Here is a 26,366-nt window from a genome sequence, read left to right on the forward strand (position 1 = left end):
TGGTATTGAGAGTTATAAAGTTATAAAGAGTTGCACTATGGGAAATGTAGAATCAAGCATTTTTTAAACTGCATCTAAAAGTTATTCAATCTCGGCATTTGCTGGAGATATATGATTTTTCTTTTGCATTTTGCCTTTATTTGACAACATAAAATCAGATTGTAGTTGCAATTATTATTGACTGACTTCTTTATTAAAACAACATGAGAGTGTTTGGTGAGGCTGTAAACTGACACTCGGCTGATCTCCTGTTGTATTTCTCTCAAGGAGTGTTTGCTGTATTAAACCACACTTCTATCACCAGTATCAACGGGTGTTGCTAAATCAACCAGGACAGCAATCTTTAAAGTTAGGATTATAACTTTAAAGACAACATTTGAAGATCAATGAAGTGTCAGGATGCACTTTTACACTGTTTCTATTTACCAGACGATCAGGAAAAGCAGCAAGGAAATGGATTTGAAAATGGGGAAAGGGATTGCCTTTTTAAAAGCTGTATTCTTAATTCAATTAGTGAATTCAATGATTAATTCCTGTTTTTAAAAATGCATTTTCGAAATCATTTTAAATGCTCTTTTTTTTTTTAAAGATAATTTTGGGCATTTTTAGGCCTTTATTCGACAGGACAGTTGAAGACATGAAAGAGGAGCGAGGGGGGGTATGACATGCAACAAAGGGCCGCAGGTCAGAGTTGAACCCAGGCCTGCTGCGTCGAGGAGTAAACATCTATATATGGATGCCCGCTCCACCAACGGAGCTATCCGGGTGCCCAAAATGCTCTCTTTTATTTAGTAATTAATTAATGTATTTTTAAATTATGTATTTATTTACTGTTTTAAAGTTTAACTTTGAAACTCCTTTTATAGTTCCTCTATTAAATAATCGATTTTTTAATTTATTGTCCAATTAAATATTAAATAAAGAAATGCTCTATTTCAATTTTCAAGATCCTGGAGGTCCTCCATAGATCAGTAATATGATATGATAAAACAAAATTCTGTTTTTTTTCCCCGACCTGGCTCCTATTTTCTTAGTTTTCCACATCATTTCTATCAGTTATTTTACTCACCAACTGAAATTTGCGCATGTGGCAACATTGCTTGAAGGGCGTCCAAAAGGGCACAAGCAGTCAGATGATCACTCAAGTAAATAACATGAACAAACCTCCATCTTTAACCTGCTGATTAGGAAGAGAACACAACGTTATTACCAATTGTCACGTCTCGAGATAAAGCTGATAAGTAAATATTATCATAAACAATAGGAATGATGGCCAATCCTATTAAAAACGGGGAGAAAAATCTGACCTTTCTGTCAAGTACACTATAATAACATATGGATCATGGTTTACAAAGTGTCACATTATATTATTGCAGCCTAACTGCAGTTCAGTCACGTTGAATAGTAATCATCAATCAACACTATGACCCAACTAACAAGGAGACAATATTGTGTTGCTGCCCGATCTCTAAAGCTCATTTCCATGCCAGATGGATATCTTTTGGTAATTAAGCCGGTAAAAACACCCGCAGTCGCAGCTACAAAGACACACACAAATACACACAAAGACAAAGACAGCAGTTTGACAATTCACGTCAATGTGTGTTATAAGATATAAAGTTAAATATGGAAGAGAGCAGGGAGAGTAAGGTAAGTTGTCTTACGAGGCACCGTGTTGTTACAGTATGACAAAGACAACTCACACAAACAACACCTTGCTTTTCCTTCTTTTAACACCCAAACACATGCGCGCCTATATTCCCATTGGCATGCACACAGCCGCAAAGACACACACACACACACACACACACACACACACACACACACACTTATAGCTTCTTTCTTTTCTTAATTAGCCTAAAGCCCTATGTCTGGTTTAAGTTCTTCTTCTCAGTGTGGTGCCAGCGCTTCTGTTAGTTAAGATTTCAGCTCAACATCCTCCACTGCTCTCATCTCTCGCCTCCTCACACACACACACATTCACACACACACATCTTCATTGCAGTTCTTGAGCCTTAATTCATCACTTCTCCTCGTCTTGCTCTGGATCATCCTCCCACTCTGCTTTTACCGAGTGTTATCTCATCAGTTTTTTTTTGTTTTTTTCAAAAGATTCGCTCCCTGCCATTGCGATTGTTGCCTCTCTGGTTTTCAGTCCAACACTCCTCCCCCTCCCCGTCCTCCTTCTCTTATCCTGTGAAAGTGAGAGAATTGTTCACTGGAGCATGCTTGATGACATCTATCCAGTGGCGGTGTGACATCCGTTCACTGTTTGATGCATTAACGAACCCAGAGGACGTTACACCCTCCAAAAAGAGAGCCTGATAAACACTTCACCATCCTTTTCCTTTGCAAACAGGCCACACACACACACACAGTAAATATACAGGCCTATATTTTCTTTGACCAAATGCCCACCCTGCACAAGGGTGGAAGTCTGTGTCAGAGTGTTGCCATGGTTACGCCGATATTTGCTGTTCATCACGAGGCAAGCACTACCTGCTGGGAGAGAGTAGCAGGTGTGTGTGTGTGTGTGTGTGTGTGTGTGTGTGTGTGTGTGTGTGTGTGTGTGTGTGTAGATAAAAACAGATGTTTTTGGGGGGCAAGTAAGAAGGAGGAGAGAAAAAGCTGATCCTCTGGAGTGCCCAATTCTTCCAGTATTTTAAAGATCTGATGTTGTTTACCCCGGCAGCAACCCTTATCATCATCAAAGCCTGTAAGTGACACTCTCCAAACTAAAGTGTTCTGCAACAGTCCCCCATACTCCTCCTTTACCATCGCCATGGTAACTGATTGCCTCATTCTCCTCTGGCTTAAATCCCTCTGAAACACAAACACCTGTTGGTCCTGTTGTTGCTGCTGTCATTGGTTAGTTTCGATTTGTCTGCCATTATGTTGGATTGTTTGGAAAAGTTTTGATCAGAGCAAATCAGAAGCTCCTCTAGTAAACACTCAAAGGGGTACGTACAGTATGCTGTATATTGTAAACACACAATCTTCATTCCGTCATTGATATTAATCTTAGAAAGGGCCTGAAAGTCTATTTTCTTAATCAGCTTTTTAGGAATAATTGGGTTTTACATGGGCATAGAATTAATGGCACAAAGTCACTTATCAAAATAATACCTAAAGATAATTTTTTGATTGTTGCTTATTTAGCCATGGATATTTAATGTATTTAATGTAGAGAAATACCCAGGATTTGAGGTGCTAAGGTAAAAGTGTCCCTTAAAATCCAGTTCTTCTCTTATAAATAGCTTTACGGTTCCACTCTACTTGACAGCATCACATATTCTGTACTAACTTGTTTCAACTCATCACAGCCCCATGTTTTTCATTATATAAACTGGAAATATTCTCAAGGTCTTGTGCATAATTTATACACATTTTCCCACAAATTCATATTTGGTATCTTTGCAAATGGGATCTACACTTGGATTTAAGGGCTGATGTAACAGTGCGGCAGTGAGGGTGAATGGGTCAAAGTCTTGAGATTGAGAGTTCATTTTTGTCCATGGAAACAGCAGTTGACAAAATAACCCCACCACAAAGTCCATTTTGTTGTTGTACTGGAGCTTACATATCATATGGGTTTTGCCGAAATTCCATACTAACGTGCTATTTAGTAGGCTAAAACACAATGCAAGATTTTTTAGTATGTCCGAAACCTTAAAATGAAAGCAACAGTGAATTACATACTATTACCGGTGAAATATTACAGTATTCAAACACTGGACACTACAACGGCATAATTATCTCACAATAAAATGCATAACAGACAATGGCGGACATCGACCGAGGCAGCTCTGTAACGTCAATAACGAAATACACAACGATAGAGCGACAGTAAACATATTGGGTATGTTTACTATGCTAGGTATGCTATTTTGGATGCAGCGATGGTCTTCCTCAGCAGATGAGTTTCCTACAGTAGTTATCATAGAACTCTAGATTGTCTAATTTTCTTATTTTTCTTGAACATTACCCTCTTCAAAATCTCTTATCCAAGAGAAAGCCACACCACACACTACACAAAAGAGCATAACGAGTATACAATTAAGATACATATACTGCATCTGCACATGCAGACCTTACAGATTTAATATTTCACAAACAGCAAACACATTCAAAACACACAGCCGCACCAATCTCTCTAAACAAATTGTAACCATCCTCACACTAGGGGAGGTTGGTGTTGTCACAGAACATGGGAGCAGAGAAGATAACAGTTGCTGGCAAAGCACGTGATATGCCTCATTCTACCAAAAAGAGCAACATCAATGAACGTCTGATTGCAGAAGAAAAGATCCTAAATGCCCCACACACATGCATGAGGAAAAAAAAACACAAAAACACACAGAGTTCATATTCTGCACACGTGGGTGTATTGTACGCACACAGAAATATGCATGCACACACAGGTAGCTGCATGTTTCCCAACACACACACACACACAGCTGATGAAATCTTCTTCGCTCTATTCTTCCCGCTCTCCTCATCCACTCGTCTCCTCCTCTATTTGATGAGTTCAAACAAAAAGACAGCACACTAAATTTTACAGCGGGAAAGAGAAAAATATAAAAACATCTCCTCTGCTGCTCAAATTGATTTGGTAGATCTGTTCGATTCACGTCCTTTCTCCATCCATCTCCTGCTTTGGTTCTTGCTCCAGCTCTGTCCTTAGACATGCACAAACAATCTTCCAGTCATTCTAGATCCCCACTTTTACACTTCCACCTAAACTGCTCTTTCCTAGGTCTCAAACCAGCTCTCCACCTCCTCTCCAGCGCTCTCTTTTATTCTCCTAAACAACTGAACAGTTTGGGAAACATATGGCAGTCAGTAACAGTTTGGAGGATGTGAATGCTGTGCCTGTAAAAGAGGATGGGGTGTCAATGCCGAAATGTGAAATACAACCCATTACCACATTTTTTTTCATCTTCAGTGTAATAAAGCAGCTGTTATAGAAACATTTGATGCTTACAGATACACTTTTCTCCAGCGCAGAGATATTTTTGTGATGTCATAAACTCATGTTGCTCCCGTCTCAGAGTAAGGCGTCTTTTAATTCTATCATTCTTACACAGTAGTATTCACACAGGCGCCGCAGAACTGCTTCTATATAATCACAAACATACTATATTGATCTATTATTAAGCATTACAATCAATCAGACTCTCCACCAGCTGTGGGAGTAAGTTCACGTGTCTCCAAAGCAAATCAAGTCATTGCATCAGTTTCGGCGGATCAAGTGTCATTTTCCTGCTTAGTTGTGCAGTGATCGGCCTCATTCTGCCAACTTTTGAGAAGAACCTTAGGCTGCTGGCAACATTTTCTAAAAGTCTCAAATATTCTTAAAGTTGAGTATGACACTAAATATGTCAAGAGTTTCCAGGGACACTATCATAGAGACTTTGAATCTTGGTCATTGGTTGCAGAGAACCTGTTATTAGGTTCAGTAGTAAGCTCATATTATTAATAATAATGCCATATAACAAATTTCCTTCCTTGTTTTTGTAACTGGTCTGTCTACTGTACATTGCATTACATATGCATCCAAAATCAGTTTGACAAAATTCCTTCACGTTAAAAGAAGCCACCCATGCAAACATTAGCTAACACTTGAGCAACCACAAGCGGCAACTTACCAAACTAAGATAACATAGGCTACTCTAAAGTCACGGCACGACCCAGAGGCAACACAAAAGCACAAAAAAGATCAACACAAGATAAGCACGATTTTAAGCTGCTATCACACAAATACAATGCCCACAGGCAGTCAACAAAGGCTTGAGCGCACACAACTAGCCTTCAATCACTAAAGGCCACTACAGCTGCAAATAACAATATTCTAAAGTTACCTACACTTAACGCAATTAGCATAAGCTTCATTACCTCAGCAACAAGCAAAATGTTGGCAGTGCTAACGGTCGCTCTCTAACATGAAGTGTGTGTGTGTGTGTGTGTGTGTGTGTGTGTGTGTGTGTGTGTGTGTGTGAAAGAAAAGAGTAATGACAAAAAAAAAGAAAGTGGTCGGCGGTGGGTTGTTTGTGGCTTACCTTAATTCTACATTAGCAGCTTGTAGTAGTGTAGGGGCCACGAGCAGCCAGCCGAAGGCCGTCAAAGAAGTTCTTGTTCAGGTTTTCATTGTTGGATGTTGGTCTAAAAAGAAAACAAAACAGTCATGAACAGAGGTAACAGAGGCCATCAACTCTGTGAGTTGTAGGATAGGGACCTTGGCTGACTTAGAAAGTCAAATATAAACTTTATTGTCAGAGTCTTGTGCCATTTTTCTTTACGCTTTGAATTAAGCACATGAAGCTTTACTCACTTATAATCGATGTATCACACCAATACGTAGGTATTAGCTGTTCGAGCTGGTTCTTGTGGGACCCCATGGTTCCTGAGGGTCATCAAGTCTTTAGGTGCTCAGGAGGAAACCCCATTCTTTTGTGCCACGTTATGCAACACAGGACAGGCCTGGATCATTTTGCACACCTTTTCTGGTTTGAATAACAATTTACCAACACAGATGCATCCAAGGAACAGCCACCTTTCTATAGAAGGTCAATGCACCACTCCACAATAGAGAGGGCATATCTATGCACTATATTGTAGTACCTTTGTTGTGCAATCTGTGGATTGATAAAGGGGGTTAATATCCAGGGATGCATTTGGGTCGCCATTATTCTCTAAAAAAAAAGTGAAGCACAACCGATTTCAAATTGTAGATTTTTACCAGACCTTAATACTGTATTTTTAAATTATTCTTGGCACACAATTTGACCAAGAAGCGGATACTAATCAGATACTAGAACAGCTTGCATTTTTCTACCTACACTGCTTTAGACAGTATAAACGATTCATGGGTTGAGCCTGGCCATTTAGCCGCTACATTTGTCAACGCCATTTGCGCATCACAAATTATTTGGACATTGACAGAATGAAAGTGCTTTTTGTCTACAAACACAAATTCATCTTCCCAAGGTGCCCTTATTACAACATGTGTACAGCCAATTGCTATGATTACGTATGGAAAACCGGACATTGCTGCAAATTGCATTTTGATGTTGGCCTGCTCACCTGCAGTGTATGGGAATCTAATGTACTCCGACTTATAATAAATAATCCCATCCCACACAATAAGAATGACACGGCTTAATGTCGACTAAAATATCCCAGACGTGTCCACCACTTGCCTCTAAAAATGTCCCTGTGAACCCCATGAACCCAAGAGTTGTCAAAACCTGTAAATTGTTTTTTCTGGATCTGGCGTTCTAACGCCAGACCACACAGCTCAAGGAAAACAGCCCTTGGAAGCATAAAGCAGCTCATGAGCCAACTATACCATCATGAGCCAGAAAATGAGAATGATTTCGAAATACTTGCTCTGGCCTCAAAAAAATTCCACCAAAACCATTCCACACAGCTGCAGCTATGCGCACATTTTCATTGCACATTCTTCATTTATAAATACCAGTTTATACAGTATGTGGGACAAGGCGTATGCATGGTTTCTAAGTTACTACCAGCCTAATATACTGTGAGCCTACACTACTTAACCTCATACACTTAATTTGTCAATGAGTGTAAATCCAAAAATTTAGCGCAAATGCCATTTTTTTTTATTCATATATTAGTAAAAACAACTTTTGAGCTGTTTCACTGCAGTGCTAATAGAGGTTGCAGGACTGCACCAATGTCTTTGTTCTCTCCTGCTCTGTTATTCTGTTTTACTGAAGCTCTCCCATGTGATGCAAATCCTGCAGTGCTAACTTCAGACCTTCTATTAACTGCTCTTTCTCTTTCACTTATCTGACCTCCCACTTCCTTCATTTTTCTTCCATTCCTCATATTTAATACTACAACTCTCTCTTTTCTCTCAAATCTAGCTCTCAACTCTTTTCTTTTAGAAGAGGTTTGTTTGTGTATGTGTGTGTGTGTGTGTGTGTGTGTGTGTGTGTGTGTGTGTGTGTGTGTGTGTGTGTGTGTGTGTGTGTGTGTGTGTGTTTGTCTGTATTTCAGTTTAGTATAAGTAACAAGTCACTCTGTGGAGGGCAAGGCTGCCGGTCAAAGATGGGTAAGACAGGAAAGATGAAAAATAGAAAGGTAAAGGAAACAAACATGTCCTTGGAGGGTGAATGATTTCCCAGGATTCAGTCTGTTGACAAGGTAGAAGGTGTGTGAGGGATTTCCTGGAATGCAAACATTGTTTTTTTACTCCCTTTCTCTCCTTTCATGTTTCCACTTCTCTTCCTCTCACACTGTAGACTCCACAGAGGACTCGTAGGCGCAAGCTAAATGCCTTGTTTCAAAGCGATAACCTCTTCAGCAGAGGAGAGAGTTTGTAAGATCCCTGTCTCATTCAGCCTCCCCCTGGGGGGACACAAATTCTTACTCTCCTCTCCCCCGCTTCTCTCACCTTCTAGATGGATAGCGATGATGGCTCACACTGCCTGCATCGAGAGCTTTGTCTGACAGATCAAAAAAAGGATGCCGACACTGTTTACCAAACCCCAGCAGTAGGGGAGGTAGACCTTAACAACATCTTCCCAGAGAAAGCCCAACAGAGTGTGATGCTTGTGAGAACAGAAATAGTTGAAATTATACATAAGGAGAAAATATATTATATTTCAGGTAAGTATGTGAGGGCGGTGCAAGCTGAAAGGGAACTTGAAGCCTGAGATCTGAGCTCTTAAATGCCCAACATGGCTTTGTCAGCAGTTCTTAAAAGCATGAATATTATGAAATGCGTATACAGTAATATATTTCTGTGGAAACACATTGGTGGTTTTAATATTCAAAAGACGTTTACAGTCTTGTTTCTGGCCACCTAATGAATATTCACTCTCCTATGAGCTTTGTTATGGTCTTTACCAATTCCTGACAAACATATTTGGCTCTTTATCTTTAGTGGCTAAATGCTGCACTTTCTTCACCAGCTGGTCGCTAACTTTGTCTGTCTGTCATTTGGTGCTGGGCAGTTAGCTACAGTAGGTTTTAAGAGCTTTTTTCACTCAAAACAGCTGTGTAAAAAACTCTAAATCGCCTGTGAGTATAGCTCAACAGTTAAGTGCCTGGAAAACCAAAACAATCAGCTGAAACACGCTTAAAAAAAGTTCATAGAGCTAAGGAGAACTGCTTACCTTGCATGGCCGCTGGATTCTCACAATATCACACGAAAATCTATCTTGTCAGGCTTCGAACTATGTAATGAGTTTGGGTCGAACCCAGTCAGCATCCTGCAAGAAACTTCAGGCGTGGTGTATGACAACAGGGAGAGGCAATTGTTCGTTCAAAACAACAATGGCTGCTCCTAAAAAGATTAGCGTAGATGCTGCCATAGCATCAGTTATATCCAGGGTGCGATTTGTGAAGAAAACAGAGGGGGGGATGTTTTTTGATCATGCACAACAAAACAAAACATGCAAGAATTAAATCCCCCTTCCAATACCATGGATAGAGCCACTTGGTCGACCATGCCAAAACATTTATGCACTTCAATATCCAATGGAAAATAATCTCTAAATGAAATAGCACAATGTGGTGTCAACATAAAACACAGTGCTTTCAAGCCGGAGCAGAGTTCACTTTGTGGCGAAAACTAAATACTTTCCCCCAGGAACCACTCGTTCATTCCTCAGCATGTAATAATCCAATTCCGATCTTTTTCCTAAACTTAATGAGTCGTTTTGGTGCCTAAACTTAACCGTCATCACTGCATGATTCGCATTTTTTCCGGCTAAACTCCAATACATGGCCCCTGAAAGGACCATCATCTGGCGTTGCCTGTAGCCGGCTCGCAGTCACCTGTTGGGCACTAAACAACTGCCGCTGCCATGGCACTGCTTCACGTCCACAAAGACATTTTGGATGATCTGGATATTCAGGGTCTCATGGCAGAGTTTATCAGCCGAACTCCAGAGCGCAAATCTACGTTTGATGTACCGGTGTCATACATCTCTGCCCCCTGCCCCCGCCAGCATCCCCTGCCGAAAATGACTTCCCGCGCGTCTGGCCGCTGGTAGACGGCGTCCCGGAGCCTTGTAGCGGCTAAATACAACCAGCAACTGCTGTTCAGATTTTATCGTTGTATGGCACTATAGACCGTTCACGTTACAGCGCTTTACTTTAATATACTTCTACAAAGAATTTTAGGTAGGCAATATAATTAATATGTGGTCTAGGCTATTGGTGAAGTAGATGATCACTCTGAGGGGGGGGGGGGGGGACAATTTGTCCCCACCAGGCAAAAAAATATTATAGCGGCTTTAAAGAGAGCAGGGGAAACGCTACCAGACAGCTGACTGAGTTGGAAAAAGCATAATTAGTAGACATATGAAAGAGTAAGACAGAAAAATGTTTCAAGTGACAGACTTTTCACATTTAATCTTTTCCCCTCGTAACCTTGCTAAAAGACTGCTGCAAAATGAGATGCAAGTGGTGTGTGGACATGACTGAAAAGCTGTTTGGTATGTCAGGTGTCAAGAGTGGTAAACTCTGCTAATCAAGACGGGCCAAAGTAGCGTGCCAAAAAAAAATACTGCAGTGCTAATCCACTTGGTTCTCATTTTCCACTGTCCCCTTGCCTTTTTTTTGTTGCTATTCGCATCTTTCTTTCTGTTGATCAATATGTTAACAAAATTCTGTCTTAATGTTTTACCAGCCTCCCACTCCTCCAGAGATTTCTACATATTTTTCTTCTTTTAGTTTAGCAAAATGACTGCTTTAATTGGACCAGATGTATAATTAGTAATTACTCGCCTGTTTTTCTACCTAGTTGTCACTCAAACATTATGTAAGATGTACCACTTCGTTGCAGTGTTAAAAGCTAAATGTTGGAGCCTGTTAGCGCAGGATTCGATCAAACTGATGACTGGAGGATTAAGCAGTTCAGATTGATTACAAGGCTTTGTGTAATCTTGTTAATTCAGCACAAAGAGTTGATTTCATGCTGGCCAGGACTGAAAATGGACTCCTGCTGTAGCTCAAGGGTACGAACCAACCTGGGTCGATTACTATCTGAGACCAATCTAATTCATTTTGCAGGCTTGAGAGAACTTGTCTGACACAATGGAATGAGCATCAGTGTATTTTCTTAAGACTGCAAAGCCCAGTCATCTTTATAACAATCAGTGCCTGCCACTGGCTTAGAATAACACTAAATGGCAGAGCTATGAGTGAAGGAGTGGAAGGCTGGGAAATTGCCCCATTAATCTCTACAGAATTATTTCCCCTTATGATATAATGTTGACACTTCCCTAATGCAACCAGGCCTGCAAAAAGCCAATCTGATAGCTTTGTGTCTGACTGTATTTTCATGTGGCTCATCACTGACACAAGCATTGTCTCATTTTCCTCTACAGGTAAGGAGATTCATTACACTCTTGTTTGATATATAGACCACCCATCCCATCCCTTATATATGTGCCTAGAACACAGCAATATTGCTTTCAGGGTAAATACTTCCTAGCCATGGCCCTTTATTCAATTTCTGGCTTGAAACGAGCTACTATACTCCGGCAGCTGTTTTAAATGTTACCTGCCACAGGGATTTACTGTCGAACATTTCACGATCGTGAAAATACTCTAAAAGTATTGCAAATGACAGAGGGGTTAGGCAGGCAAATACCCCTGTGCACTCTTGGAACAAAAAGATAAGGGGATCTCAAACAAAATGTATTTAGTAGAAACGTAACCATGAGGGAATCAAAAGAAATTAACTTCTATTTAGTTTTTGGATGCAGCGGAAAAAGCAGAGTCTTTACAAACAAGCCATGCTAAACATTAAATTAAGGGATTGAGACCAGCAGGAGAAAGTCAACGAGCAAATACAGAAACATGGTCTGCTCATTACTGCCTGAACAGATTTAAATGGTGCCACAATTCCATAAGGTAGCCACCAAGAACAGTTACAGCTAGTTTTCAAGCAGCTGCATCTGGATAATTAACTGAAGCACGTTGCAGACATTAGTGCAGTATTTTTTAAAGCCACTGAAACTGTCTTCTCAAATCTTAAAGGCCCTGAAACCATTTTTTTTCCCTCAGTCAGCTTCTTACAATGAGCGATGTGGTCACACATGAACACATTTTCATTTTCTGAAGCAATTATGGTTATTTCCTTTGAGAGATTTGCTGTAATTTTTGTTTTGTTTTTGTCTGCTCTTCTGACAGGCTCATCAACATTATTAATGTTAAACAGAAATTCTTAAGATTTGATACCAAGTTTTCAGTGGCTTTATATATTTTTCTTTAACAAGTATGATAAAGGAGCAACTATATCAAAGTTTGAAAAATAATTTTCTCTTGGTGCGTGGACATACATGACATCATCTTTTTCCAGCTGGGCAGTGTCCACTTTAATCACTGGTTTAAAGTGGACAGGGCCCAGCTGGAAAAAGATGATGTCATGTACGTGTGAATAGCACAAATTCAAAAAAATAAAAAAACAATCTCTTATGTAAAATAATCAAAACTTCTAACTTTGGCAGAAAAGTGTGTTCCTGCATTACTTAGAATAAGAAGCTGATTAAGAAAAAGGGGTCTCAGGGCCTTTAATGTCAGTGACCACGGTGATTAGTAACTCAATAAAATATATTTCTCAGGTCAGATGGTTCTGAGTAGAAAATGTGGATCTTAACAATTGCCTAATCACCATCCAGACCCTCTATTCCCTCCCACTGTTCATTAAAAGGATATTTTACTTTGATAGAGCAGGTTCATTTTTGAAAACACATATTAAAGAAAATTGGCCGCTCTGGGGACCTGCAGTCAGCACTACTTCATTAGTTTCATTTTGAACACACAGTCAAAAACACACTTTGACAAACAAGATAAATTAGATTTTTTCCCCCCTCATTCTTTGCCCTGCAGCTAACTTCTCAAAGACATATTTTTCCCCTTTTGCAATTATCAGTCGAAAAAACTATTACAAATTCTTTTAGAGACCGCACAGTAGGTGTTGGTTGCTCCATAAACCCCACATGGATTCGCACGTGCTGACAAGTGAATCACTTTTTTTTTATGCTCTAAAATGATTTTGTAACTAAACAAAAAGTGCATTTAAGGGCAAGCAAAAATACACTACGCTGTATGTTTGGGTCAGAGTAATTATCTTGGAACAATGAGAAAATGCTGTAATTATAATGAAAATGTTTTGAGTGAATTCACTGTGAGATGCAACAAAAATCTTCATAAAAAAGCCATTAATTAAAAAGAAAAGAAAAACTCACTGAAATGGTAACAAGGTCGACTTTGAAAAAGCTTTGATTGCAAAGACTTAAATGTTAGAAAATGTTGCACTTTTCCATCAACACCATTATGAAGAAAGAAATAACAACAAACTCATTCTCATGTCCTTACATTTTTCTTTATTTCAGATCTGAAAGTGGGACAGAATTAAAACCTGTATTTTATATTGAAACCATGCTGACAGCATTACTGTGTGCGTACAGTGTAAACACACACGTGCACCTTTATTCCTCATCATCATTAGCTCTACGTTATATCGCTGGGGTGTCGGTGCTTGTAGATAGTATTTGTGCATCTGCGCACACACACACACACACACACACAAACAAACACACAAACACACGAACGAACAAACAGCGCAGGGCAGCTGCGGGGCTAATTTGTTTAAAAAGAATTAATTAGACATTATTAGGGGAATAACAATGGAGCAGAGGCAGGGTGTTTAACAGTGGGACGTCAAAGAGGCAAACCTGTCACGGAACAATAGGCTAATATGCACCCACTGCTTCTCGGCTACTGCTCAATTACTTTATCACACAATAAGACAGACAGACAGACAGACAGACAGACAGACAGACAGACAGACAGACAGACAGACAGACAGACAGACAGACAGACAGACAGACAGACAGACAGACAGACAGACAGACAGACAGACAGACAGACAGACAGACAGACAGACAGACAGACAGACAGACAGACAGACAGACAGACAGACAGGTAAATGCAAGCAGGAAGTGCATTTTCTGATCTAACCTCAGTCTGAACATTCATTCATGACGGAGAGACGGCAGTGGTTGTTGTTTCTGTATCCGTGTGTGTGTGTGTGTGTTTCTAATTGAGCAGATGTTTCAGTATTAAAGGTATCCGCTCTCATACCGTCAAGGCAGACACTGCAGCTGCTGTTGACGTGTTTTCAGTTGATGGACCCAATTACAGAACAAAATGCAAAGGATCTGATATTACTTAAATTCTCGCCTCACGCTAATTACTTTAGATCTCAATCCAATCTAATTCCTCTCCTCTGTCAACACCTTCCCACTCTCCTTCACGAAATCGGCCTTATCACCGCACTTGGTGGCTGCGGTCCAAACTGCCTCCCCGTAGCGCTCCTTCCCTCACACCTTGTTCTTCCTCCCCTCACAGCCACTTCTTGAGAACGGCCAAGGCAGAGTTGAAGGTGAACTGAGCCTGGTGAGTCCCGCGGTGAGCCAGCAGCAGGGAGCCCGCCTCGGGACCGTGGCCCGACGCCAGCAGCTCAGTGGCGGCTTTGTCTACATCCCAGCCTCCCTCCTGCTGGTGGGACAGCAGGTGGGAGCTGAGCAGGGGGTACAGGGCTGAGGAAACGCAGCCCACTAGAAGCCCTGCATCCAGGAGCAATGAGAGGAGTTCAGCGTCGCAGGAGGAAGCTGTCTCCTGGAGGGAGAAAGGAGGGAGAAAGTGTAAACACACATGTTGTAATGTAGTCAGGAGAAACTAACTTGCCTTTTTAAGCATGATTGTGTGTTTTTTTTTTTTTTTTTATCCCTGTGAATACATGACAAGAGTAACCGCCACAACTTTGGCACATATGGAACCAGTTCATCTGCCAAGTAACCAGCTATTATTCAGCAGACCTACTCCAAACACCCACTGGCTGATAAAACACTGAAAGTGGCTGGGAGGTGTGGAGATTAAGCAGCGTATTGTAGCTTCCTGCTGGAGCAGCAGAATTTCCAGACTATGTGTGATTACAATGTTACACGCATGAAGAAACCTGATGAGGTCAGACTGTTGGGACAAATCCTGTGTTGACACTACCAACATTCCCATGGCATTAGCGCGCGCGCACACACACACACACACACACACACACACACACACACACACCTTTGCAGCTTTTAAGAGGAACAAAACAATTTTAGACACATGTTCACACAGCCATAAACAAACCTTTACGTAATGTTTTAACCCCATCTTCCACCTCTTTACATCAATGAGTTGCATGAGCATGCAAATTCAAACAGCTAAATGCAGCTGGGGCTGCTGTGAGTGGTTTACAGGCCATGCAGAAGCAAGGCTGAGTGCTGGGGTGGAAAGGCCGTCTCTATGTGACTCAGCCCATCTCCCCTGCATCCTCTCACCTGTTTGCTGTCTCTATCCAACTATACAGCCATAATGTACGCACACATACAGACAACAGCGAGTCCCTGTCAGGGTATTTCTGGAGCTGAGGCAGATCAATTATAAATGTAGAGCTCATGTCTTCTCTTCAGTTGTAGAAAAGGGTAGCAGAGATGGATACATTTCTCTCCCTCACCTCAGAAATCTCTCATCTCTGTGCCGACCTTGCTCTATTTTTCTCTCCTTAAAGGACATTCTATCTTTAAAAACACTGAAAGCGTTTAAAAAAAAAGAAAAAGGATAACTTCGCCCATTATGATGGCTATAAGGGAACCTGAACGCCCCATATGAGAGTTGAGAGACATTCAACTGTTGTCATTGACAATGACACTAACCCCTCCTGGAATTACTGAACATTTTTGCACATAAAATAACTTCTGTCCCAAGATTCATAGCTTCAGTGAAAGTATGCTGGATGTGATTTACCATTTAAATACAAGTTCACGGTTGCTTTAGTACCAAAGGGAGACAGACGGCTGACGTAGAACAGTTATAGAGATACAGTATGTCATGCATCACTAATAATTTATCCATTGAGAGAAGGGACCAGATGAATCATGACAAGCCGTGGGAGGGACGAGGGCTACACAGAGAAGACAGACGGAGAATCTGGAGACAGAGGTGGACGAGGAGGTCATCCGGTTATAATGAGAATTAAGGGAAAGAATAGACGAGAGGGAGGGGAGGGCTGCGGAGTGTGGAAAATGTATGACAGAGAAAGATGGAGGGAGAGAGCTGGAGAGGAGAAAGGCAGACATGCACTGAAAACATCAGATGCATACATTTTTAAGTGCACCAACTGTTTCCAAGTGCTGAATGCACAATTGAACCAAGAAGAGGCACTTCAAAACAACTTAACACTTTTATTTTGGAGGCTCAACAGAGGCCCAGAACAAATGTTCTACAAGGGATTTCTGGAGCTGCAGTGCAGACTGACCTATTTTGAAGCTCAATATCTTACAAAGATGATTTCAGACTTTATGGATAGGAGAGGAGCAAAGGATGATATGTTTTTTACAACTTGGGTCTTATTTTTCAAAGTCTTGCCATTACGCCTCTTGCTTATGGTAATATTGTCCTCAACAAAGTATTTCCTGAGATCTAGGAACACAGTGACAGAGACATGGCAAGACACACAAAGGTTTGATGAGGAGAGAGGCTGTCTAAAAGACAAGAAGTGTGAAAACCAAGAGGTAAAACCAAAAGTGAATGAACCTGCAATGTCTGTAAATATCCTTCACTGCACAGGAAAATTGTGGGCGCACAACTACAGCAAATAGAGTAGGTCAAATTTGGATGTTTACAACAGACAGTTTGGGCAATCATTTCTTTTACAAATAGAGGTGAACCGACAGACCAACATTGCCAGAGCCACACAGCTTGCATGAAAAATAAGATGAAAAATGTCATAAACCAGAATTATTCTTCAATATTTTTACTTTGTTAAAAGTGGCCTTGCGGTGCCCTTTGAAGCTATTAGAGTGATTGAGGGCTAGACATACACATTTGACTTGATTAGGCCTGAAAGCGTGCTAATCGCTGAAATCACCTTATGTGGTGTTTGGCTGTAATGAGGGCTCACACCTACAGAATGCTCATGGCTCTGCATGGAGAACACTGGTCTGAAAGATGACCAATTTAGGTACAGGAATATATACATGCTGTACACAGACAGCTACTACTTATAAATATGGACAAATTCAGTCTTTCTTTCCTGCATTTCCTGGTCCATTATGGAAGAGAGAAAAACACAGAACATCACTCGAGCACAGGCCTGGCTCGGCACACGCACACACGCACACACACGCGCGCACACACGCACAAACACACACACACACACACACACACACACACACACACACACACACACACACACACACACACACACACACACACACACACACACACACACACACACACACACACACACGCACACACCTCCCAGGCTATTACAGTTTGACGGTGTCAAGAGAGACAGCAGATTTGAGTCTCCGAGTCGGTTGGATTGACAGTCAAGCTGAAAATAGATGTGAGGGAGCAGCACAGAGATGGAGGCATGGAGTGGAATCTTGATATCAGAGTGGAGCAGATAACTTTATGTCCTTTTTACAGCATGCTCAGCTCTGTCACATTTCAGGCACTGCTTTTCGTCCAATGTTCCCACCCACAGTACTGTAAGTATGCAATATATCGTAGACAGCTGAGTGTAATGACAAAGTTTAAATGATCACTACTCTAAAATCTTCTTATTCTTCCTTTATATTCTTCACTAAAGTCGCAATTACAGACAACCTCTCCAGCCATTCCTCTGCAGCTACTGAGCCGTTAGTCTAGGACAATATAATTTAATACCTAATTTCTACTTCTTAATACTATGAAACGTAAGCATAGTAGAGATGGGTGATAATTCAATGTTTTCATTTATCAACTTTAAGTGGAATCATATCACGACGATTAAATGAATACATTTTATTTATTACAAATTATCATTCTGCAAATTTCTGCAAATTAAAGGAATAATTCGACATTTTGGGAAACATTTTGCTTTCTTTGCAGAAAGTTAGATAGGAAGATCAAAACCACTGTCATATCCAGCTGTTAAATATGCAGCCACAGAACAGCCAGGAGACAATTAGCTTATCTTGGCATACAGACTGGACGCAAGGGAACAAGGTAACAAAGTTCGTCTACCAGCACCTCTAAAGCTCATACTGCCTCCCCCATCCTGTGAGGCTTCCCTCCTCACCCTTCTTTCTCTTGAGTTTTTGACTTTCCCCGGCAGTCTGTCCGGGCCTCGGTTTTACAAACTGTTCATCGCAAATAGAATCTGACTGAGGAGGGAATACATCCATCATGCCGTCATTTCTTTCTCAAAAGGTCAAAAGCTTGGAGAACATGAAAACCTGTCCTGTGGTGTATGTGTTTTTGCGGTACAGGTGTGTGTGTGTCAGGTTAAAAGCCTCTCCAAATCTTCTCTAAAGGTTCAAAGAACACTTTGTGTCTTCAGTGAAGCGAAAACAAGAGGCATCTTCGGTCTCGTGTGTGTGCTTGCGAGTGAAGCTGGTGTGCACCGTGAGTGAATGAACAAACACTCAGCATGACAAGAGAACGGACACATCAAACTGTAGCCATAAGATGTCCAACCCCCCTTTCACTCTTGTTATTACTCAATTTTTGCGGTCTTGCCCTGTGAAAGACAGCCAAGGTTGTCTTTCACACTTGTCTTCAGTGGTCGCTAAATGTTGCCTGATTGGTCTGGTCAATTTCTAACACCTTGTTTTCTATCGATGCTCTGCACGTCTCTCATTTCCTGTATATGTCTTTCTCCGCCTTCTCTCTCCCTGAGCTAAACTCCGCTGAGTGCTTAATTGGAATTACCGTACACGTACAATGCCTAATACATAATGCATGACCAAGCCTTCTTTTATCATTTAAATCATAAAGCTTCTTTGGAATGCCAGACAACACACAACTATCTCCTTCCCTCCTTCTCTCATTCTTTTCTCTCCTTTTACAGTCTCTGCTTCCCATCCCTCCATCCTAGCTGTCCCCAGGCTTTAGTGGCGCAACAAACTGAGCGTGCACAAACAGATACAACACCAAACAGTCCTTGCATACAGCGCGACATGATTGAAAGTGACAGAAGAAGAGGCTGTGAAGCCAAAAAAATAAGAAAATAAAAGTGGGCTGTGTGACGCACATGAGACACACAAACATGCAGTGAACAAATCAGGGATCAACGCACTGAGTGGCAAGCAAACACAGCTAGATTAACAGGTCCAATTTGGCACAAAAGCTGTAAACAAGCCCACTCAAACAAGCAATCGGACACATAATCAACTCAATCACACACTCACACACACACACACACACACACACACACACACACACACAAACAAACAAACACAAGCCATGTGGGCAGATGAAAAAGGTGTGTGTGGTTCTTCAGAGAGGCCATGTCATAGCAGGTCTGTTGGCTTTCTCCATAGGCCATACAGTGGTAAGAGAGATACCAATTTTGGAGGGTGGTGTCTATTTTGCCTTTACAAAACCAAAAGTACAAGAGCAAAAGTAAATGATAAGGAATGGATTAAACAGTGTGTTTATCTGCTCTAAACGGCAAATGTTAGCATGTCCAGCTAACAAGTTTACTTCCTACAGTAGCCCCCTAGCTTTACTTCCAAGGCCAAGAGTTAGCATATCATTGAATAACTACATGAGTTTGCAGAGCTACAAGTTACTAAAAAAAAGCCCTGTCCATGACTAGCACATCCACTGTGTAGTATCTCCCCTCTGTGTGAGGCTGGTCTGGATGCTGGCCAAGTTTATGTTAACTTGTGCAGTTCTGTCCTGCTCTTCACACGATTTAGGGAAGTGTGCACTCCAGCAACCCCAGAAAACGTGATTGTGTAGGGTTTTCCAAACACATTGCTTGGCCTCAGCCTTTTCTCTTTTAATGTCACAAGTTAAAATATATGGTTTGGAAATACAAACCTATACGTAAGCAGGCAAACAGGGTTATGTGAGAACAAAATAACAATCCGATGTTAAGTTTTTCCATGTCTTACTTATAATACTAGTACAAATGTGTTCTACACTGCAACATAAGACCAATGCTGTTCCTTGTGTTTTCTATATAAATTCTCAACTAGTTAGGATGCTAACCTTTTGCCTGGAACATGTAGCTTTAGCTTTAGTTAGCTTTAGTCTTTTAGCACGATATCATCTAGGCTACTGTACGTAGCCATCAAGTCCATATTTAATACCCCTTTTATAGGGTTCTCATTTTAAAACAATTAAAAAGTCAACCGGAGACAACGTTTCAACCAATTCACGGAATCAACGTTAGCTTAATTAGCTGGCTAGTCTAAAATCTGCTACAGGGAAAATTTGTCGGCCGCCGGCTAGAAAAAGGAAGCCTGCTTTTGTCGACCTCCTTCTGAAATCAAGGACCTATTTTTTTTTTTGATTACCGAGAATTTTGGATGGAAAATCTGCCACGCGGGAACTGAAAGCCTGACAGGCATAGCAACAGTCACATCAACTCAACAGTCGATTAATTCAAGTTAATCTGATAGAGGAAGAGAAAGAGTGAGTAAAAGAAGGTGAGAAGACATCAGGGCCATCACACAAAAAAACCTGTTGATACAGGAGAAAACAATGTGCACAGTAATCTATGACATCAGATACAGAGCAGGGAACACACACCGGTTGGGGAAGTGCTTAAAGATAAGGCCTGTCAATCATTCAGAGTGGCATGTCATTTTCATGTATTTAATCAAGAGTGCTGGGCTTTGCAGTTTGCAGTAGTGGCCAAAATCAACCGCAGGCTTGTTAATCTAGACATGAAACGGCAGGTTAATAAATGAAGAGTGACATTTAAACCTTTCACATAGTTTTCTATGATAAATTAATTATGTCTGATATTGAAACAAACTGACAAAAGAAATCAAACGCTTACACTAATTTAATAGTAGCAACAGTTAATTAATTGTTAAGCTCCCACAGTATACCTGAATTTGTGATCGACCAAGCTGAACTAAAATCAATTATTTCTGACCCCCCCACCCCCCTTGATGACATCCACTGATCTGCTAATGGCTGGCTGCTGACAAGTCCAGGCTATTTGTAGATCTGATAAAAGGTGTCTTGCATCAGCTTTAATTTGGTCATGATGGTGAAAAATGTGCCAGCAAAACAAAGGTTTAGAAAAAGAGCAGTGAACTATTCAATCGTGTTAAAGAGTCAGTTCACCCAAATTACTTGTAATTGTAATTTTTCAGTCTATTAAGTTTTGATAGCTCTAATCCAGAGATACTATTAGGAAGGCAACAATCTCTTTTGGTATTGCCACCAATACAACCTTATTAAGCGAACTGAGTATCAGCCATGATGTGACTGATCCATATCAAATATACTTTGTCAATGTCATACAATTTATTGTCAATTATGTAGGTACATTTTACTTCACAGCAGGGCACGAACCTAGGCCGTGCTCAGACTGATTTTAGTGCAGCTCCCTCCTTTATTTGAATAAAGCTAGTCCAGCAATAGGGAGTGATCCAGACCACAATGCAACGTCATCTGGCAAGGTGCTGCTGTGGCCAATCAAATACATGCAAGCAGATATTCCTGGTATATTGTGCATTTGCTATATTTCTATTGTTTGCATCACAATCATTGCAAAGAAAAGATAAAATAAAAAAAGATATATATAGTTGCTAACTAATAATTTTCCAGACTTGTAAAATCCTACATCCGAGTGTTACAATGTGTTGTCGTCTGATAAGCTTTCAAAATAACCGGATCTGACCCACATGCATGCAGCTGAAGCTGCAAGCCAACACATTATCAGATGTATTAGATGTCAGACAATTTCTCTCTGTCTCTGTTGATGTTATCTGCAGATGAACACTGTTCTGTGCTGCACCGAACATGCCCCTCTTCGTTCAGCTCTTAGGTGGCAGAGGCGAGATTATTTCTTAAAGAAGTGTGACACACTACCTGTCTCATTCAATTCATACAGCCCCTCTCCAACTCTTCTTGATTTATCTTTTCGGTCTTTCCTCCCATACCAACCGCTCTTCAGTCAGGCTGTGCTACCTGCTCTGTCTTCTTTACCTCTGTCTTGGTCTTTTTTACTTTACATTTTCATACATTTGCTCTGTCTTTCTAATTTCCCATCTCATCCCATTTCTCTCTCTAAACACCAATCCCCTTTCCATTTGATTTCTACTTCCCACAACTAAATCATACATCTTTTTTCTTCCCAACCTTTAACATCCTGCCTCCCTCGGAACCGTTTGCTTTACTTTCCGGGATAAAAGCAGCGTGTTGCTCAGGTGTGCCGATATAAGAGCTTTAAGGTTTCATTTAATAGGGGCTCTGTCACTTAATAGAGTAGCTTTCTCTTATCTGATCCAGGAACAAAGACAGGGTCTGCTGGGTCTGAGAGGCCTACTTTGTGACAATTGCTTATCTGATCGGGAAACAGTGGCGAGCGAACCACACAGTCTTAAACTATTACTCTCTATCTGATTGTGGCTTTCCACAACCACAGGACAGGTAGCAAGTGGATGAACAATAATTATTTGAATGTTGATGTTTATTTGGAGAACCTCATTCTTATCTTATGATGGTGAAGAGGTTTTATAATGTTTGGCTGGAAATAGACCACATTTAGCCCATCACATCTGCATAAGTCATCTTCTTTCCCTTTTTTTGTACGTCACTGTTTATATTCTGTCTCATACTTTTTTAAATACAGTATGTATACAGTATACGGTATCTGAGGCCTGCTAGCACATTATTACATTATTGCTTTTATTACACTGAGAAAAGAAACAAGGATGATGTTGGGTCTTACCTACTTGGGGTTGGGACCCCCAAGGGCTATCAAGATAAATCGGAGGGGTCATCAGATGATTAAATTAATGAAAAACAATACCTGTTTAACAAAATGATGTCACTGTAAACTGAACACATTTGGGTTTTGACTTTTGACTGGATCAGAAAAAGAATGTGAAGTGAATTTTTCACTATTTATTAAAGTTCTAGAGACGAAATGATTAACCAAATATTTGAAAAGATGTCTGCATTTAAACTGTGGTCCATGCAGTAGACTTGGGTATTGCAATGTCACTTACTGCTGTCATGCTGTTGATCTGATCCAGAGTCAGCTGCAGCAGTTGCTCATCACCACTCTCAGCCATCAGTTTGAGTGCAGGCTGCTGGAGGCTCAGCTGGTTTTGGAGCAGCAGGGTGGCTATATGTCTGATACACTGGAGAGGAAAAAGAAAGGCGGGGGGGAGTAGGCGAGGAACAGTGAAGGTTAATCGATGTGCATATAATGTACAGACACACAGGCACATAATACTTTTAAAAAGGTCTACACACAAACACACAGCAGACACACAGTCCTGTCCAGTAATATATGGATATCACAATGCAATCTGACTCCCCCATGCTCTGGCGGTTTCATTCCAGCAGATTCAAATTAAAGCTGTTCAGAACAGAGTAAAAGGCCTCCCACCCCTCTCCCACACTAATATTTGACAGTCAGGCAGACACTAGCCTATTCACACTGAATAGCATTAGCGCTAAACTAATATCACAGTCAGCTGGCGCTAGACATACAGAATGGCATTAGGCTTACCACTTGCATGGTGCTCAGTAGGGCATGAATAGCATTAGGAGCAGTCAGATATCAAAGAGCGGAAAGTGCGTATAGTACATTGCAAAAAGCAGTGAGCTGATGCTAACATGTTGCTGTGGGTTACATACTTAATAGCTTCGGTCTCCTGTATTAAGATACAGGGTAAAATGGTGGCACTACAGTGAGGTTACACTCAATTCAAACAAGTGTGTAATATTTTATAAAAATGGTGATAGCAGAGGAATCGAAAATGTGCTCAAGCTGGATTTTAATGTGGTTTAAACTATTAATTTCCACTATCCTCACTGTATTGCAGTGTTGGAAGGATTATTAAAATCTTTTATTTACTGTACGTAACAATACCACAGTGTAAAAATACTCTGTTGCAAGTAGAAGTAACATTTTACTGTTTAGAAGTATTGGCAACAAAATGTACTTAACAGTATCAAGTATGCATCACTTTCAGGGTCATTTAATGTATTTATTATTGGCTATTATCACAGACGCATTAAGTAGCATGTTAAAGTTGTAGTTTATTACTGTGGAACGTATTTCACTATTCTATATACTGTTGTGTAGTTTAATGTGTGTGTTTAATCTAAAACTATGTGTCATATTATATCAACTAAAATGTTAAACTGTAAAGTAACTAACAACTATAACTGTCAGATACATTTAGTGGACTTAAAAATACAGTATTTCTCTCTGAAATGTAGTAAAGATAGAAATGATCATGAAATGTAAATGTTCAAGTACAAAGATTGCTAAAAAATTGCACGTATTAAGTTAATATGTGAAATGTGGACTTCCAAACTAATTTGATCGACTTTCCAGATTACTGCAAAGAAAAGAAGACACAAGCAGTCATAGACGATTACCCAAGGAGTGTTTGATGTTTACCTGCGCAGGAAGCTTGTGTTTGGTGTTATAGAGGGATCGCACCATGGTGACAATCTGCTGACCCAGGTCTAATTTGACCTGGGACGCCTGGCAGCGGGTCAGCAGGGTTGAGGTCAGCACCACCCAGGGGTTACGCTCCGACTCGGCCCTGGAGACAGAGAGCAAGACAGACTCGTGAATGTGAGTGTGAGTGTCTGTGTGTAGTCTTCTGCTGAGCACGACAGAGGAACATAGACTGGTGAGACTGGTAAAACATGTGAAGTACTTCTTGAAGTACTTTTCTGTATTAGTGATTTAGGACAAAGAACCGAGGCAGGAACATACAATATACAGTAAAACAATATGTAAAATGACTGTAATGTTATTCATCCAGTTCTCTGCAGTCCTATGTCACCAGATGCTAATCCACAGCAGCTGTCATTATGACTATAATATAAATACAACAGCCACATTAGGCAAGGCAAGGCAGCTTTATTTGTATAGCACATTTCAGCAACAGGGCAATTCAAAGTGCTTTACATGAAAACAGATTAAAAAATTTAAAACAGATAAAATACAAGAATAAAAGTTACAGTGCAGTATAAGAAATGAAACATTGAAGAGCAATTAAAACAGTTAAATATATAAAAGCAGATAAAATAGGAATTTCTCTTTATATGCTTATATAGATTGTCATACAGTGTCAACAATGCAACTTCAGTATAAGAAATGAAGTTATTTAAAGAAAGGCAACATCAAATAGATAGGTCTTCAGCCTTGATTTAAAAGAACTGAGAGTTGCAGCAGACCTGCAGTTTTCTGGGAGTTTGTTCCAGATATGTGGAGCATAAAAACTAAACGGTCATACTGTACTAGCAGATCAGAAATGTATTTTGGCCCTAAACCGTTTAGTGATTTATAAACCAGCAAAAGTATTTTGAAATCAATTCTTTGAGGCACTGGAAGCCAGTGTAGGGACTTCAGTACTGGAGTGATGTGATCCACTTTCTTGGTCTTAGTGAGGACTCGAGCAGCAGCGTTCTGAATCAGCTGCAGCTGTCTGATTGATTGATTTTTTAGGGAGACCTGTAAAGACTCCGTTACAGTAGTCAAGTCTACTGAAGATAAAAGCATGGACAAGTTTTTCCAAGTCTTGCTGAGACATAAGTCCTTTAACCCTTGATATATTTTTAAGGTGGTAATAGGCTGACTTTGTAATTGTCTTAATGTGGCTGTTAAAATTCAGGTCTGAGTCCATGACTACACCAAGATTTCTGGCTTTCTCTGTTGTTGTTAACATTATCGTTTGAAGCTGAGTGCTGACTTTTAATCGTTCCTCTTTTGCTCCAAAAACAACCACCTCAGTTTTTTCTTCATTTAATTTAAGAAAGTTCTGGCACATCCAGTCATTAATTTGTTCAATGCACTTAGTCAGTTGTTGTATTGGACTATAGTCCCCTGGCGATAAGGTTATATAAATTTGTGTGTCATCCGCATAACTATGGTAACTTATTTTGTTGTTTTCCATAATTTGAGCCAGTGGAAGCATGTAGATGTTAAACAGGAGAGGCCCCAGAACTGAGCCTTGGGGAACTCCGCACGTCATATTTGTATGCTCAGATGTATAATTCCCTATAGACACAAAGTAGTCCCTATTCTTTAAATAAGACTCAAACCACTTTAGTACTGAGCCAGAAATGCCAACCCAGTTTTCCAATCGGTCTAGTAATATGTCATGGTCGACCGTATCAAATGCAGCACTGAGATCAAGTAATACCAAGACTGAAATTTTGCCACTATCTGTGTTTAAGTGGATGTCATTAAAGACTGTAACAAGAGCTGTCTCAGTGCTGTGGTGTGGTCGAAAACCCGACTGGAAGGCATCAAAACTGTTGTTTAGTGACAAGAAAAGGTTCAG

At 40.5% G+C, this 26,366-nt stretch overlaps 1 protein-coding gene and 1 long non-coding RNA gene across 3 annotated transcripts in view; one reads left to right on the plus strand and one right to left on the minus strand.

Moving 5' to 3' along the window:
- Window positions 1-2,357: 2,357 nt before the first annotated feature.
- On the plus strand, window positions 2,358-14,290 carry LOC116065986. Its single transcript, XR_004108867.1, has 3 exons — window positions 2,358-2,377; window positions 9,070-9,073; window positions 13,972-14,290. It is a non-coding gene; the product is annotated as an uncharacterized LOC116065986 (long non-coding RNA).
- Window positions 14,244-26,366, minus strand: part of nbas (NBAS subunit of NRZ tethering complex) — a 157,978-nt gene continuing 145,855 nt past the window's right edge. For both annotated transcript variants that reach the window (XM_031321691.2, XM_031321689.2), the window contains 3 exons: window positions 24,470-24,617; window positions 23,061-23,195; window positions 14,244-14,667 (listed from right to left, as the gene is read on the minus strand). In XM_031321691.2, the coding sequence (XP_031177551.1) occupies window positions 14,392-14,667; window positions 23,061-23,195; window positions 24,470-24,617 (559 nt within the window). In that variant the 3' untranslated portion in view covers window positions 14,244-14,391. The remainder of the gene's footprint in view (window positions 14,668-23,060; window positions 23,196-24,469; window positions 24,618-26,366) is intronic.

Source organism: Sander lucioperca, chromosome 19, assembly GCF_008315115.2.
Source record: "Sander lucioperca isolate FBNREF2018 chromosome 19, SLUC_FBN_1.2, whole genome shotgun sequence".
Classification (NCBI taxonomy): domain Eukaryota; kingdom Metazoa; phylum Chordata; class Actinopteri; order Perciformes; family Percidae; genus Sander; species Sander lucioperca.